Here is a 14,022-nt window from a genome sequence, read left to right as displayed (position 1 = left end):
CTACACTCGCAATTAAACCTACTAGTGTTGCTACTTGAACTATTGATGCAACTAATGCTTCATCCAACTTAACACATACATATTCATACACTTCTGGCAGTTTACTAAAGCTATGAGACTACTGCAACAAGATTACTTCATAATGTGTGTGGCTTATTTTGAACATGAGGGTGTCCACCTTGAGCTTAAAATTACCTCATATAGGGTATTTGTGATGGGATCCATGATACTAGCTTACACTGCTACCTTGGTACGCTCAATTGCCTCGCCACCGCCGATGCTACCACAATGCTCTCTCTCTCTCTCTCTCTCTCTCTCTCTCTCTCTCTCATACACACACATACATGTGAGCATATGATGGAGAAGAAGATAAAGGTAGAGCAAGATCACTTCTTTAGCATGCACCTCAAAGAACGAAGATTTTAGGTCAAAATGGACCTTTTATATGAATTCATCCCATTCACACATGGACGCCCACAATGGTCACTCATAACAAAAATACTAATGATAAGTTAGAGTAGGTTATAAGAGCACATGGCTTCTCCTCATTTGAAAGCCTTACAAAGGTATGAACCCTCATGCATTATGTGATCCAACAAAAACTAATATGCCAATGAACTCTTGGGCTACGATTGCTACCTGAATTATGAAACACTTATTAGTTGCTATTCATGGTTGTATTATAGTAGTCCAGACAAACTAAGCTATCACTAAGCTACCTGAATTAGAAAAAATATTGAAACCGCAACCAAAGCTACCTAGGAGAGAGAGAGAGAGAGAGAGAGAGAGAGAGAGAGAGAGAGAGAGTCACTAACCCATCCTTCAAGCCCCCAAGCACCCTACAAAAGCTGCACATGCATGCTGCATAATTTGGTTTTGTGAGTCATGAGCATATATTTGGGTAAATATATTCTAGACTAAAACACACATCCTTGCATCAAATTCATGAATACCATCCCTAGCTGCAATTCGTGCGAGAAGGGACACAGCATTGACTATGAAGAAGACAGCTTTCCCCTATGAATGGAAATAAGGAAAAACGTCACCATTTGCATCACCATGGGATAAGCTGGTTTCGACAGCAAGTATGCTACCCCTTTTATATTCCAACAAGTTACAAGGAAAAAGAAAGCTCGATGCAAGATGACTCGATTAGCAGGCATACAAACCTTTTCCACAAAGGTTTAGCATTGGTTATTAACCTGCTTAGAACTCAGAATTGTAGATTTATCAAACCCGTAACTATATCGATCACAAATAATACAGACGTGCTGCTTCTTCGACACAATATGCTGTACAAGCAGCCTCACGCAGAGCTTTGAAGCCCTTCTTTAATCATGAACTGCAATGGTACACACAGCCTTTAGAAGAAAATGTTTCGAAAAATCATGTGTCCCCATCACTATCCTCTTGAAAAACAGCAGCAACCTTGGTAACCAGCTTGCTCTTTTTGGCAACTCCCCCAAAGGTCATCTGCTTACAATATCAAGATCTCACAATTACTAGTCTGACTCAATTGCTAAGGCATATTAAAAGATACAAAAAAATAACGTGATCAAGCATAAGCAATGATGCATCCAGATTCCACTAGTCCTGCCTGTAACTGAGAATAGATTTAAGTATCGATTAAGAAGTGTTCCATCTGACTACAGAGAAGCACACCATTAATATAAAAATGATCATATACCTTAAGACACGAGATCCTCAAGGGGAACTCCAAATGCTGAAGGACTATCCAATGCAAAAACATAACCACAAAATCCTTACATATTTCACATCGCCATTCATAAGCACCTGTCTCTAGCAGGTATGTGCTGTAAAGAGTTCAGGACAGCAAGCTGTTGCAAGAGAAATGTCAAAAGCCATCTTTTATATACGTATGCGAATCCAAGTTATCTGCCCGTGGTGATCATCCAGAAGACAATGAAATTCTCAGCAACTAAAGCACAATCCTTTGCCATTGGTAGGTTAGTGAGAACCTAATGATTACAAACAGAACTCATAGAAGATTGGCTTCCACTTGAAAGTCAAAAAGATCACGAGGAAAGCCATTGTTTGGTAAAATAGGCACGAAAGTAGCACCAAAGAAAACGGCATTCGCAAGAGGAAAGCCATTGTTTGGTAAAATAGGCACGAAAGTAGCACCAAAGAAAACAGCATTCACAAGAATGACAAAAGTGTGTTATAAGGGGACGTTAGGGTGGTTGCATGGAGGGTCATTATCAATCCATCGTCCTTGAAGACTATTCGGGCCACCGTCACCAATGTCTATAACACCGGTACCCACATTGCAAAAGACTTGCATGAAGCGTGCGATGCAAAGGCGCATCTTCGAAAGAAATAGAAAATGGAGGCACATACAAGATTGTTTACAATCAAGAGGCTATTGCATCGACATAAGGAAATAGCATTGCCCAAGATTCCATCCATCCCAGATTCAAGGCAAATCGTCAAAGCAAACAAGGACTATGACCCCAGGCTCTAACAGCTTTGAAAATCAAGTTCGACGTGGAAGCTAGTGTGCGTGAACATGCACGTCCTGCGTACAGGCTAACAAAGGTGCAAGAACACTTCCTAAGTTGTCCTAAACCCTAGAAGTAGGAGTGATCTTGTCCACATGCTCATAAGGTTAGATGTGCACATGACAATCCCGGATGGAGAAGGACCCGGAAACGGTCCCCCTCGTGTAGGGACTTCTTCGACTTCAGACTCATCACCTTCATGCAAAGTATCCATTCCTCTTTCGGTGTTGACCATGCACCGAGTATTGGGGTACTTAGGGTACTTGGGTTCTTGGGGTACTTGGTGTTAAGAGTTACACCACCATTGCTTCGCCATTTTGTACGGCTAGTGATTGTCCTGGGTTGGCCACCCATTGCACATCATGTAGATTGCATGGGCGGACACTTTTAGCACATGTTCGGCCGGTCATTTTTTGAGCCTGGCTGGGTGCACACATTTTTAGCCATTTTTGGGCTTTTATATTTTTTGCACCAATTACACATTTCTGCCCTACCTCAACCTAAGATTCTATAAATAGAATGCTTAGGGTCTTATAGTCACACAAATTGTGTATTGAGAGCATCACTTGCAAAGCACTTGTGTTTTCTCTCTCTCTCTCTCTCTCTCTCTCTCTCTCTCTCTCTCTCTCTCTCTCTCTCTCTCTCTCCAACGTTTTCGGCGCGCGTGGCTCACACTCTTTCCACTGCTCACTCTCACACTTAGGGTACTTGGGGGTTCTTGGATACTTGGGCACTCTTGGGTAACTTGGGGTACTTGGGGGTTCTTGGGTACTTGGTATTGCTTGCAATCTGCGTTTAAGAAGGTTTTTCTCTTACCCAAGCTCAACTCCTTCCTACACGCTAGGGTACTAGGAGGTTCTTGGATACTTGGGGGTTCTTGGGTACTTGGTGTACTTAATTTTTCTTGGGTACTTGGTACTCCTTGCAATCTACGTTAAAAAAAGCTTTTCTCTTACCCAATTTCAACTCCTTCCTACAGCTGCAACCCTCAACGGCCTTGCACTCACACTAAGGTTGCTTTTTCCCACCTCACGTCGATTGGCCCCCCGCTGCAATGTGCAAGGTCCGCTCTCAATGAGTGGAGAAGAGGAACAAGGGGAGGCTGAACAAGCCCTTCTTTTTTGGGTTACCTGTCGCTCTTCAAAAACACAGATTACAAAGACTGATACGCCCAAGTGGTCTTGGGTTACATGCAATCTCAAACAAGCAAAAAAAATAATAATGTGGTTCTTTATGGCTTAATGGCTCTTCAAACAAAGCGATGAAGACGGAGCGCCCGATACGCGATGGACTAAGGGTGGGAATGGCTAATAAATCTATGGCAAGGACACGACGATTCTTTGATAAAAATATGAGAGAGGTTCAAGGATTATAACTCGGATCTAGTACTCCACACAAACACAAGGTTACTTTACTTCAGTGAAGAGAACTGAACACAATGAAAGAGAGAGAGAGAGAGAGAGAGAGAGAGAGAGAGAGTAGACACCACATGTCGGGTCCCCTCACTCACTCGATTCCAAGAGCAAGTACTTGCTTTAGATTACTTGCACAATGCTGATACAGTGGCTAAATGCCGAATGTTGATGTTGAATACTTTATGCAAAATTGCTAGGCTAGATTTGATGCTGACGCAAAAAATCTGCAAAATGCTAGGGCTCATCTGATGCAATAGGCTGAAAACGCTGATGCTACGGGCTGAAAAACGCTGATGATGGTGGAGGTGCCTACGATGGAAACGCTGATGGGTGCTTAGGGGAACACGCTAGGGTGCTGTTGGGTACTAGGTGCTAGGTTTTGATATGCTTAAAAATGAAGGCCAAGTGACTCTATATGTTTATAGCCACTTGCACTTTTTATAGATGTCATGTCAAAGTCACTTATTAATAAATGACTGAAGAGACTCTTCATATGCCTATATGCATAAGTGACCGTAATGTGCCAAAAGGGTACGCAACTTTTGACCCGTCTGACCATGCACGTCCTTCTAGAGGCTCACAAAATGCCACGCTAGATCCTAATCTATACTAAGACTGATGCTAACGTTTAGCGGGAGCTTGTCCACGCGGCTCACGTGCAATACGCACGTGACAATCAATGCCAACATGGAAAACTCAAATATCTGCAAGTTTGTCCTCAAGGTAGCCAAGAGAAATTATCATGCACACTCCATAGGCAATTCCCAGAAGAAAACCAAGAGATTTGAGCCAATATATGAAAGCACCACTAGCCAAGCAAAAGGTAGCGAAAGCATCCCGTAGACCGTCCAAGGTGGGAGTGTCATAGAGTACACAGAGCATAGTGTCATCTGCATACTCCTGATCCAACAAATCTCACGAGTCATCCAAAGGTATAGTAAGACCTCTCAATTGTGGGGTCCTGCTACGGCGACTGCCAGGGACATCCCTGTCGAACTGAACAAGATTGAGGAAAGCGCTGACCAATGTGGCCTCTAATCATGATAGCACTGGAAGCAATACGGTACAATGCAGATATACCTCTGATCCACTACAAGGGGAAGCCCATCCTCAGAATAGTGCCCTCCACCAAGAAACCTCAATCTACTCTATCATAAGCGTTCTCAAAATCAAGAAGCATGAACACTACAGGCTGATCTGTTTGGCAAGTCCACTCAATTGCCTCATAGAAAGTGAAGATGTTATCCAAAATACATCGATCTTGCACAAAACCTGTCCATAAAGCATGGATGAGATCGGGCATAAAAGGTTTCAAGCGCATACTAATCATGCGAGCAAAGATCTTATAGACATTTCTTCTTGCACTTTTGGGATACACTCGGCCTCGTTATGCTTTGAGGCTCACTACACATATTTGACATAGGAAAGATGCCTGCCTCTATGTGTCTGGGACTTATTTCTCTTGTACGGAGATGCATCGTCCCTTCGACACTGGGAGACCAATCACTCTCATCTTCCATGTAGTCAACCCATCCTCTCCAAGACAAACGGCACCATCTAGGCCAACCACTATGTCATGCATCTCCTGTATAGAGAAGGAGGCTAGTAAAGTGTGAAACACAGTTTCTGTAACCACACGCTATGCATGAGACCAAACCTCTTCTCTAGTCAGTTGATTAGCAATAAAGGAATGTTCAAAATAATTTGAAGCTATGTCAAGGACCTCATCAGGCTCTGTGTGTAACTTGTCTGCAAAATCTCATAAGGCTCTAATATAAGTCCCCTTGGGGCACTCCCGGAAGTGTGCAAAGACAGCCTTATTCATCCTATCGGCGGATATCCATGTCGAGACCAAAGCATGATGGGCGAATTCGGATTTCTCAAACTGAATGTGACGAAGTGTCTATCTGGTGTCAACCTCATGCTCACCCAAGAACTCGTCTCCTGGTAACTGCTCCTGCATATGCAACTCAAACTGTCTTCTAACTCACATTCCCTACAGAACGAGGCCCGTTGCCACTCTGCAGCAGTCTATCTGCAAGAATTGGAAGATGTGGTGATGCATACAGCCAAATGGGACGCAAGATCTGCAGAACCAATGTGTGTCCTGAATCAACTTAGATAATGAAGCAACCTGTAACACAAAGTCAAGTATGCATGATCTCCTCTACCATAGAGGAAGTCTCAAATCTCAAATGCAAAGAAACTGGGGCATGATCAGAGAGCACTATGCCAAGCCAAATCGTAATTGTCCCACCATGAGATGCTACCCAAGCGCCCCCGTCAAATCTATCTAGCAAACAACCTGACTGCCTTCTAAAACCCCATGAAAACTGTAATGATTGTGGTGTGCGAGCCACAAACGAAATATGCCAGGCATCTATACCAAAAACTACAAAAAGGAATATGTCCCAAGCATCTCTCTCGTGTGGAGCTACATATGGTAAAGATGGAGGCTAAATGGCTCGCTAATCCTCAATGGTCTCTATATCGTTGAAATCTCTAATAAACCACAAATCCACAGTAGGCAATACATTCACAATTTGCCGCCAAAACTCGGCGTTTTTCCTAAGCTCGAGTGGGGGCATAGATGCACATCACGCCAACAAGTGTCATCAATCTCTAGAGTAATCCACATAGCTCTACCATGTACCAATGTACCATGGTCACGTACACAATGGCACCAGAAACCATACAACACTCAACTACAGTACACTCAACTACATGCATAATGAACCCTCCATAGCTCCGTGCACTGATAAACAAAGCAAGCGAAAAGGAAAATGAAAATTCGAACCCAAGTCTGGAGCTTCCTCCCTGGATCGACTAAGACGACCAAAACTTGCCATCTCTTAGATGGAAACTTAAAAAGTGAACAGTAGACCAGAATTTGTGGTTTCAGTCATATAGCAGCAGTCTTAGGGATTCATATTCACATTCTAGAAGGGAAAAAATATAATCTGAACACCAATTGGGACGTAGCTGGCTAGCTTATCTTCCTAGGATTCCTGGCGACCATGTCCCTTGCATCGCGAGGTCAAGAGAGAAGTATGAAAAATGCACTACAAATTTAAGACATTGACTCTATATGCTGGTCTATTAACGTACCACCTTCAAAAAGCCTCCAATTTAATCAAAGCAGGACGCCAAAGGATGCTTAACAAGAACAAGACTCATGATGTGTGCAAAGCTATTGCCATATGGTGAAAATTAAGGGAACAAACACTTACAGTATGATGTTACCAGACAAATCAAACTAGTAGGTTAATAATAATATTCCCGTGACATCACAGTGTGGCAGCATCTACTCCTTACGAAATGACAGCATCTGTAGCCACGGATATATAATAGCTTTACATACCTTTGATGCCACAGGCTTGGCTGCAAAACCGAATTTGAATGCGGCACGATGATCCTGTTTAGGCAGTGAAGTGGTAGTGCTCCCAGCTTCCACCTCCTTTAGCAATGCAGGTGTTGCTGGTGGTGGCTGCAGCTGCTGCTGTTTTTGGGCATCGACTCTTGGCAAACATTGAGGACAGCATGCAATTTAAACCTTGCATGACATTTCAGAATCACGTAGCAGCTACAGAAATACATATAAATTGGCAGGATACAATCTTTGCAACTCTTTTTCATGGCGTAACTGCTCCCTTTTCTGCCTGTCATCACGGCTTCTGCTTGTCTGTTGCTCCTTCATCTCTTTGAAACGCTTTTAACATAACAAATAAAAAGTAAACAGCAACAAGTTAGTAAACCTCCAAAAAATTCATGTGGCATAACTCTGTTAGACAACTGGTTCAAAAAACTCACCTTCTTGTGGTTGTGATCATAGGAACTCAAGTGAGTCTCAAACTCCATGGCTAGTTTGTACTGCTTATTGCAAAGCTCACAGAAGAAAACCTTTCGTATCTCCTTCACATCCGATTGAATCTTCTGCTCTCGCTCTGCCTCCACCTGAGTGTGCATAGGGCACACGGAGCACCCGAGAAAAGCGACGAAGGTAACAAAAGCGGCACAAAAAGTGTGCAATTTTGCCCTACAGAGGCTCTCATTCACCAAAAGACATTTGTCCTACAATGCCTATGGCTGTCTGCTTCCTTTTTAAGGAATAATCAAACGACATCAGACGAACGAAATGCTATTTTGCAGCAGCATGCAAGGTTCAAAAATAAGCAAGCTATACCTCTCTTCTCTTCACCAAGTCTTCAGTCTCTTCGAGCTCAACTTCAAGCTTCTTCCTGTGAACATTCTCTTCTGCTGTATAGTAATCATCCTGTTCTTGTTTGCCAAGCCCCAGCTTTGCATCTCGGGATTTCGCTCTAATTGGTTCAACCATGCCTACAATTAAAAAATGGTTAAGTGTTGCAGCTGAGCAATGATGCAGGACCTCTACAAACCTAAAAGACTTCACTTCATATGGCCTTTTCCAGAAAGAAACAAAACCCTAGAATTTGTGAAATACAGAAGTCATCAAACACTTTAGAACATGAAAAGCACCTCTACCTTTGGGTAAATACATTACCTTGTTCATCTTTCCCTAAGCCCTTGCCTTTCCAGCCCATTTTTTGCAACAATCTGAAACCAACATTTGAAGATGTGATCTGAGTATCTTCGGATGCCTGTTCCATGTTATCAGTGTCAAGATTTTCTGTCGGTCTGTGAGTAATAGGAAGCTGAAAGTCATCACCATGATCCTCAACAAGAGATGCTTCAAAGGCCTGTAGCAAAGTTCACAAAGGAAGCTCGAGAGTGCTGCTTGTAACTGTTACCAAAAAGACTTAAAATACTTGCATAATTTCACAAATCACCCAACGAAATCCCTCAAGATGGAAAAAGGGAAAAATGTTAGCTTTGTATAAGCAGATAAAGAAGATGAGGGTCTTTAAGAGGATTGTCACCAATCAAGACTTTTCAAGAGGCACCTGATGTAGGAGGTGCAGAGGAGTATTAGCGCGAGGATAGCCAGCAGCCACAGCAATGCCTTCATTTCTAGTACACTCTTGCAGTTTAGTTGTTTTGATTCTCATTTCATTATCTATCAGCCCAGTTAGGACTCATTTGATCAAATACCATCGGTCTTCTCGATTTTTTGCTTTTGCAAGTTGGTCTCCTTCTACCATCTATGTCTTATTGTTGTTCTCTTGCAGCTTGTTAGATTGACTTCTCAAAGAACTCAAAAATCCCCCCTCCCTCCCCTACTTGTCGCAAGCACATGGCTCTAGGTGCCATGTGGACATGCCAATGTGTCTCCAAGCCAAGTTTTGCTTATAGAGCTTGCGGTATTTTTACACAGTGGAGACATTACTTGCTTGGAGCAGATTTCACAGCATTACAAACCATCAAAGTTTGCGATACTTCTTGTTGCAAAAGTGCCAATAAACAAATTAGATAAGCTAATATTTTCTCTCAAATCCATTTCCAGATTGTTCATGTTACGGGGAAGAAGAAGATGCATTGTCTCGAATGCCACAAGCGTCAGCCATCTCGGTGATATCCCCAGCACTTTGAAGATATGCATGATCAGTATGCTACAGATCCCGATTTTGCAAACATCTTCAACCGGATACAGAGTTGGAGACGGTTGCAGGTTATACTATCAAGGAAAGTTATTCAATGAGGAAAACCACATTGTGTGTGACAAGGGAGTTTTGGCAAAAGGTGTTGACAGAGTGCCATAATCCTCTTTTTGTTGGGTATAGAGGCATCGAAAGTTCCTTGAAAGGGGTGGAAAAGTATTTCTACATGTAGCAGGAGGGCACCACAAGCCAACTAAAAAAACAGACTGAACACACTTTAGACGCTTCAAAACAACTAAACCGAAAGAGATACACTGCACACAAAACATAGTGGCAGAGTTCCACCCCAAGAGAGCACTGGCCCCCCGCTGTGGCGTCCCTTTCTATATTTCTTTATATCGATTCAACTCAGTACAACACCAGCAGCACAACTCTGCACCTCCACGCGGAAGCATGCCAAAGAGTGAGCCTACAATTCTCTTATGAAGGCCCTTGGCCATCAAAAGCAGTTTACATGAAAAGCATCAACTTTAAAAGCATATGGTCTCAAAAAGCTAGCGCCCTCAGGGGTTGTCCGTACAGCACTGCCATGTCAACAATTTCCGTCAAACGCAGAGTCGTTCATACGACAGTCTGCGCAATTCGTAGACATCCGCACAACTGCCACGTCAACATGCTTCTACGCAGGTGTTTGTGTGTGTGTGACTGCTTTATTTTTAGGCCCCATCGGATGGGGTCCCATAAGTTGTTGGTGGTTAGGATTTTAATCCTAACCCTAGAGGCCACTTTGGTGAAGATTTGTAAGTTGGTGAGAACTTTCTTCTGCTTTTGCTAGGGTTTAGGCCCCTCGGCTAGGATCTGCGGGTTGGGCTAGGGTGCCCAATCCACTTGGTCTTCAGTGGCTTCACACATAACAGTTTGTGACATCCCCTCTTCTTGAACAAGGAGTAATCATCCACGATTACATCTGCAAAACAACTCATTGAAATATTCAAGGGTCATTCAATTTTCCATATTGGAGTTCTTGATATTTTGGTGTAGCAAAATTAGTTATCACATCCAGACCACGTTGATCTATAACGGGTGTCTCGATGCACTAAAGTTAAATACCCACGCACTCTCACTCAAGTGGCACATCACAATGGAACAAAGATGCTTATGATGCATGTTACAAGACACAAAAACATAAAGTCACTTTGGAAGTTCCAAGAGTAAACACTGCTCATACTATATCCAATTTCTTTTTCAATACTCCCCCGTAAATAACCATCCAAGTCGGGCCATGAGTATATTCAAACTTTATCAAGCATCAATTCTATTCCGAGATTAAACAATACTCATACTATATCCCCCCGTAAATAACCATCCAAGTCTAGGCCATGAGTATATTCAAACCTTATTGTTGTGACACCCTACTTGCAAACACTACACTTGCAGATTGCACAAGTGATCGTTCGGTGGGCGGTACCCGGTAGAAGGTTGACTCCAAGCAGATCTATCGCGATAGATCCAACTTTTTCCATGGCATCTTTGACCATATACATAGTGGGGAGACAGTTGCAAGTTATACTATCAAGGAAGGTTATTTGATTAAGAAAACCATGTGTGTGACACGGGATTTGAGAAAAAAAGGTGTTGACGGAGTGTCATAATCCACAGTATCGAGGCATCAAGAGTACCTCTTGAAGGGGGTGTACTTGCCTCAGCTCAAGAAGGACATGGATAAATTTGTATGCACATGTTTGATGTGTGTATATATGCATAAAAATATACATATTATGTGTCTATTTACATGCATGTGCAAAGTGTCATGGGTTACAGATCATACTTCAATGTTGCTTGGTCATAAGAAAAGTAATAGACTCATGAAACAAGCTATTTATATTCATTTGTAGTATAAAAATGGAAAACGTGCAAGCCATAGAGGCTTTAAGCTGACATACCCATGTGCTAAGGTGCGCTTTCAGAAAATTTGAGGCAACAATTTCAGACTGTGGCTTTGCTTAATTGCTTAGTAGAGAGAAGCCTGATATGCTTAATCCAAGCTCCATGTAGTCTACTAAACTACGCAATCTATCCACTACTTTGTAAACAATACAGGACAACCCAAACTTCACCTTTAAGGGAAGAATCGAGTCTAGACATTCGCACGATAGTATAACCATGAATTCTATCATGCGTAGTCCTCACCACGAAATAACCACTCCCACTCCTGGTGTAGAACTAGGAATCAATCCGATCAACTAACATAATTCACAAGAAGCCAAATATCTCTCTCTCTCTCTCTCTCTCTCTCTCTCTCTCTCTCTCTCTCTCTCTCTCTCTCTCTCTCTCTCTCTCTCTGTGTGTGTGTGTGTGTGTGTGCCTATGACTAAAGAACAAGCAAAACAGAGACCGCCGACAAAGACGTCATAATTTGGCATCTTCGATGGTGAGGGATGCGCGTGTGTATAGCGTGCGGAGAAGAAGATGAGGCACTTACATCTTCACGCTCTCTGTGACGCTTGATCTGTGCAGCAAAGGAGCCTGCTGCCCATCCCCTGCTACCCTCCATCGTGATGCACCTACTTCGCTATGCCTGACTATATAGCGACTCTGGAATGAAAATGGAGATAATTTATAGTAAGAGATTAATCTTTAGCTTGATTATCTAAGATCGATTTAGTGAAAGGACCAAGGATAGCTATGTCATGTGGCCACATGTGATTAGTATGCTAAATGAGGATAGAGAGAGAGAGAGAGAGAGAGAAAGAGAGAGAGAGTGTGTGTGTGTGAAGAAAGCAATGGCTTTTAAAAAAAGAGATTGAAAAAGAAGCAGCAAACGTACCGACTTATAGCAGCGTTGTTATGCTCCTCGCCTAGCGCACAGAGAGAGAGAGACAGAGAGCAATTGACACAGCACTTGCAGAGTAGAGACAACTGACGCAAGAGCAGAGGTAATTATTTTTCCATGCTTTGCATACATGCTAACCCGCTATCATCTCCCTTCTTTCAATCTGATCTGCGCTGCTCCAAAACTGAGCAACCCCTCCTCTACGCAAAAAAAGAACCTTCGAAAACACCCTTTCCTACACAAAAACAACCCAGCTTTGATGAAATCAATCTGGTCTTTTATTTTTTATGTGCCCGAGTTTTACTAGTAGCAATGGCGGGACGCTGGTTGTTGAAGACAGAACTAGAGGAATGGTCCTAGGAGCACTAGCAAGCGAATCGGGGCATTTCTAACTGGGATGGCATGTGCAATGCACAGGCGCAAAAGCACCTCCATGCCATAGAGCTAGGCGGTCTCTGCTTCTTCTACCACAACGGCTCCAAGACTAAAGAAATCGTGGGCATTGCCCGTGTCTGCAAAACCTTCTAACCCATTTGATGCCTCCGGAAAGCACCGCATGGTCGACATTGAATTTGTATTGAAGCTCTCAGAACCCCTTTCTCTTTCCCGTCTCAAGCAGGAAGATGGTTTACTCAACTTCATCATGTTTCGTCAGCCGCGGCTCTCTGTCATCCCCATTTCGACTGCCGAATGGAACCTCATCTATGAGGTTGCAGGTGAGCTTGAACCCCCTCTCCGACTTGACGTGAATGGTGAGTCCAGGAGGGTTGTGAATGAGCAGGCTCTTGAACTTGGTAATGATGAATCTTCATCAAGAATGTGTCGAACAGATCAAAAAACCTCTTCGCCTCATCACAATGCCGATGTTAGCAATAAGTTTAGTGATCATACTGCACAATGTGATGATAAAACAAAAGATGCGTCGTCTTCTCGGTCATTGAGAAAGCCCAAAAAACACAAAATCCTAACCGATGCAACCAAGGTGAAGGTTAGTGGATCTGTTTCATCTTCAGAGGCATTGCAAACTTCGTCCATCAAACCACTTGATTTTGGATCGTGCGCCCCTTTTGACAGCATCATGACCAAGGCAATAAAGTTTGTCCGTGATTCGAAGAGAGTTTACATCCGGTGAAGCAGGAAACAAGGTGAGGTGGAGCCTTTGCTCATCAATGCAGAGGTGAATGACAGTAGGGATATTGCATATGATGATGCGAGGAGAGTCTACAAAAGAAGGAATAGGTAGCAAGCAAGGAGGATTAGCATTGCAGTGACGTAGGTTTAAACCTTTAAAATGTATAGGGTGTCTTCACATCTTCAATATTGGTATTTGGCAACAATTTAGCTTGGTTGGCTCTTTGCCATAAGGTTGTATCATGTTACTCCAAATTCTATCCTTTGATTGGAAATTTGTCGATGTGCTAGATGTTGAGTAGAGTAAACAATCTTTACCTTGATTATCTAAGAGCGATTTTCGAAACCCTGAAAGGAGAGGTAGTCCAGCTGGTTGGTTTTCATTGGACAGAGAAGTTGAAAAACAATGGTGCAGAAATAATAAGATTAAAAAAAAGTTCCGAAAGGCAGCGACAACAGAGGGAGAAGAGGGGATTGCATGAGCATGGCCAAAAAGCTCCAGGCTTGCGGGATACACACAATAGGAGCAGGGTAGGGCCACAAAGCTCTACACTGTTTTTAGCAGAGGGAGAGGAGATTATTCCACGAGCATGGCCAAAAAGCTC

The 14,022-nt window shown here is 42.9% G+C and overlaps 1 protein-coding gene and 1 pseudogene across 1 annotated transcript; one reads left to right on the top strand and one right to left on the bottom strand.

The window, feature by feature from the left end:
* Positions 1–1,030: 1,030 nt before the first annotated feature.
* Positions 1,031–12,091, bottom strand: LOC147426838 (D111/G-patch domain-containing protein). The gene is made up of 7 exons (XM_086498126.1): positions 11,936–12,091; positions 8,460–8,655; positions 8,121–8,275; positions 7,748–7,891; positions 7,552–7,646; positions 7,299–7,455; positions 1,031–1,473 (listed from the first exon to the last, which is right to left on the bottom strand). The coding sequence occupies exons 1-7, from the start codon at positions 12,005–12,007 to the stop codon at positions 1,387–1,389; spliced, it is 906 nt and encodes a 301-aa protein (XP_086354252.1). The 5' UTR covers positions 12,008–12,091; the 3' UTR covers positions 1,031–1,386.
* A 751-nt stretch (positions 12,092–12,842) lies between these two features.
* On the top strand, positions 12,843–13,467 carry LOC147426837 (uncharacterized; annotated as a pseudogene).
* Positions 13,468–14,022: the final 555 nt, after the last annotated feature.

This window comes from Adiantum capillus-veneris, chromosome 24, assembly GCF_014529385.1.
Source record: "Adiantum capillus-veneris isolate H3 chromosome 24, ASM1452938v2, whole genome shotgun sequence".
Classification (NCBI taxonomy): Eukaryota; Viridiplantae; Streptophyta; class Polypodiopsida; order Polypodiales; family Pteridaceae; genus Adiantum; species Adiantum capillus-veneris.
Note: the sequence above shows the minus strand (reverse complement) of the source record. Positions and strands in the feature narration are given on the sequence as shown.

Bases quoted from the DNA above. Each gene is read 5' to 3' on its own strand.
- LOC147426838 (XM_086498126.1), bottom strand. From the start codon at position 12,007: ATGGAGGGTAGCAGGGGATGGGCAGCAGGCTCCTTTGCTGCACAGATC. The intron at 7,892-8,120 runs GTATAGCTTGCT...ATGCACACTCAG, and splicing joins ACTTGGTGAAGAGAAGAGAG to GTGGAGGCAGAGCGAGAGCA. The intron at 1,474-7,298 runs GTATGTAAAGCT...TATTGTAAGCAG, and splicing joins CCAAGCCTGTGGCATCAAAG to ATGACCTTTGGGGGAGTTGC.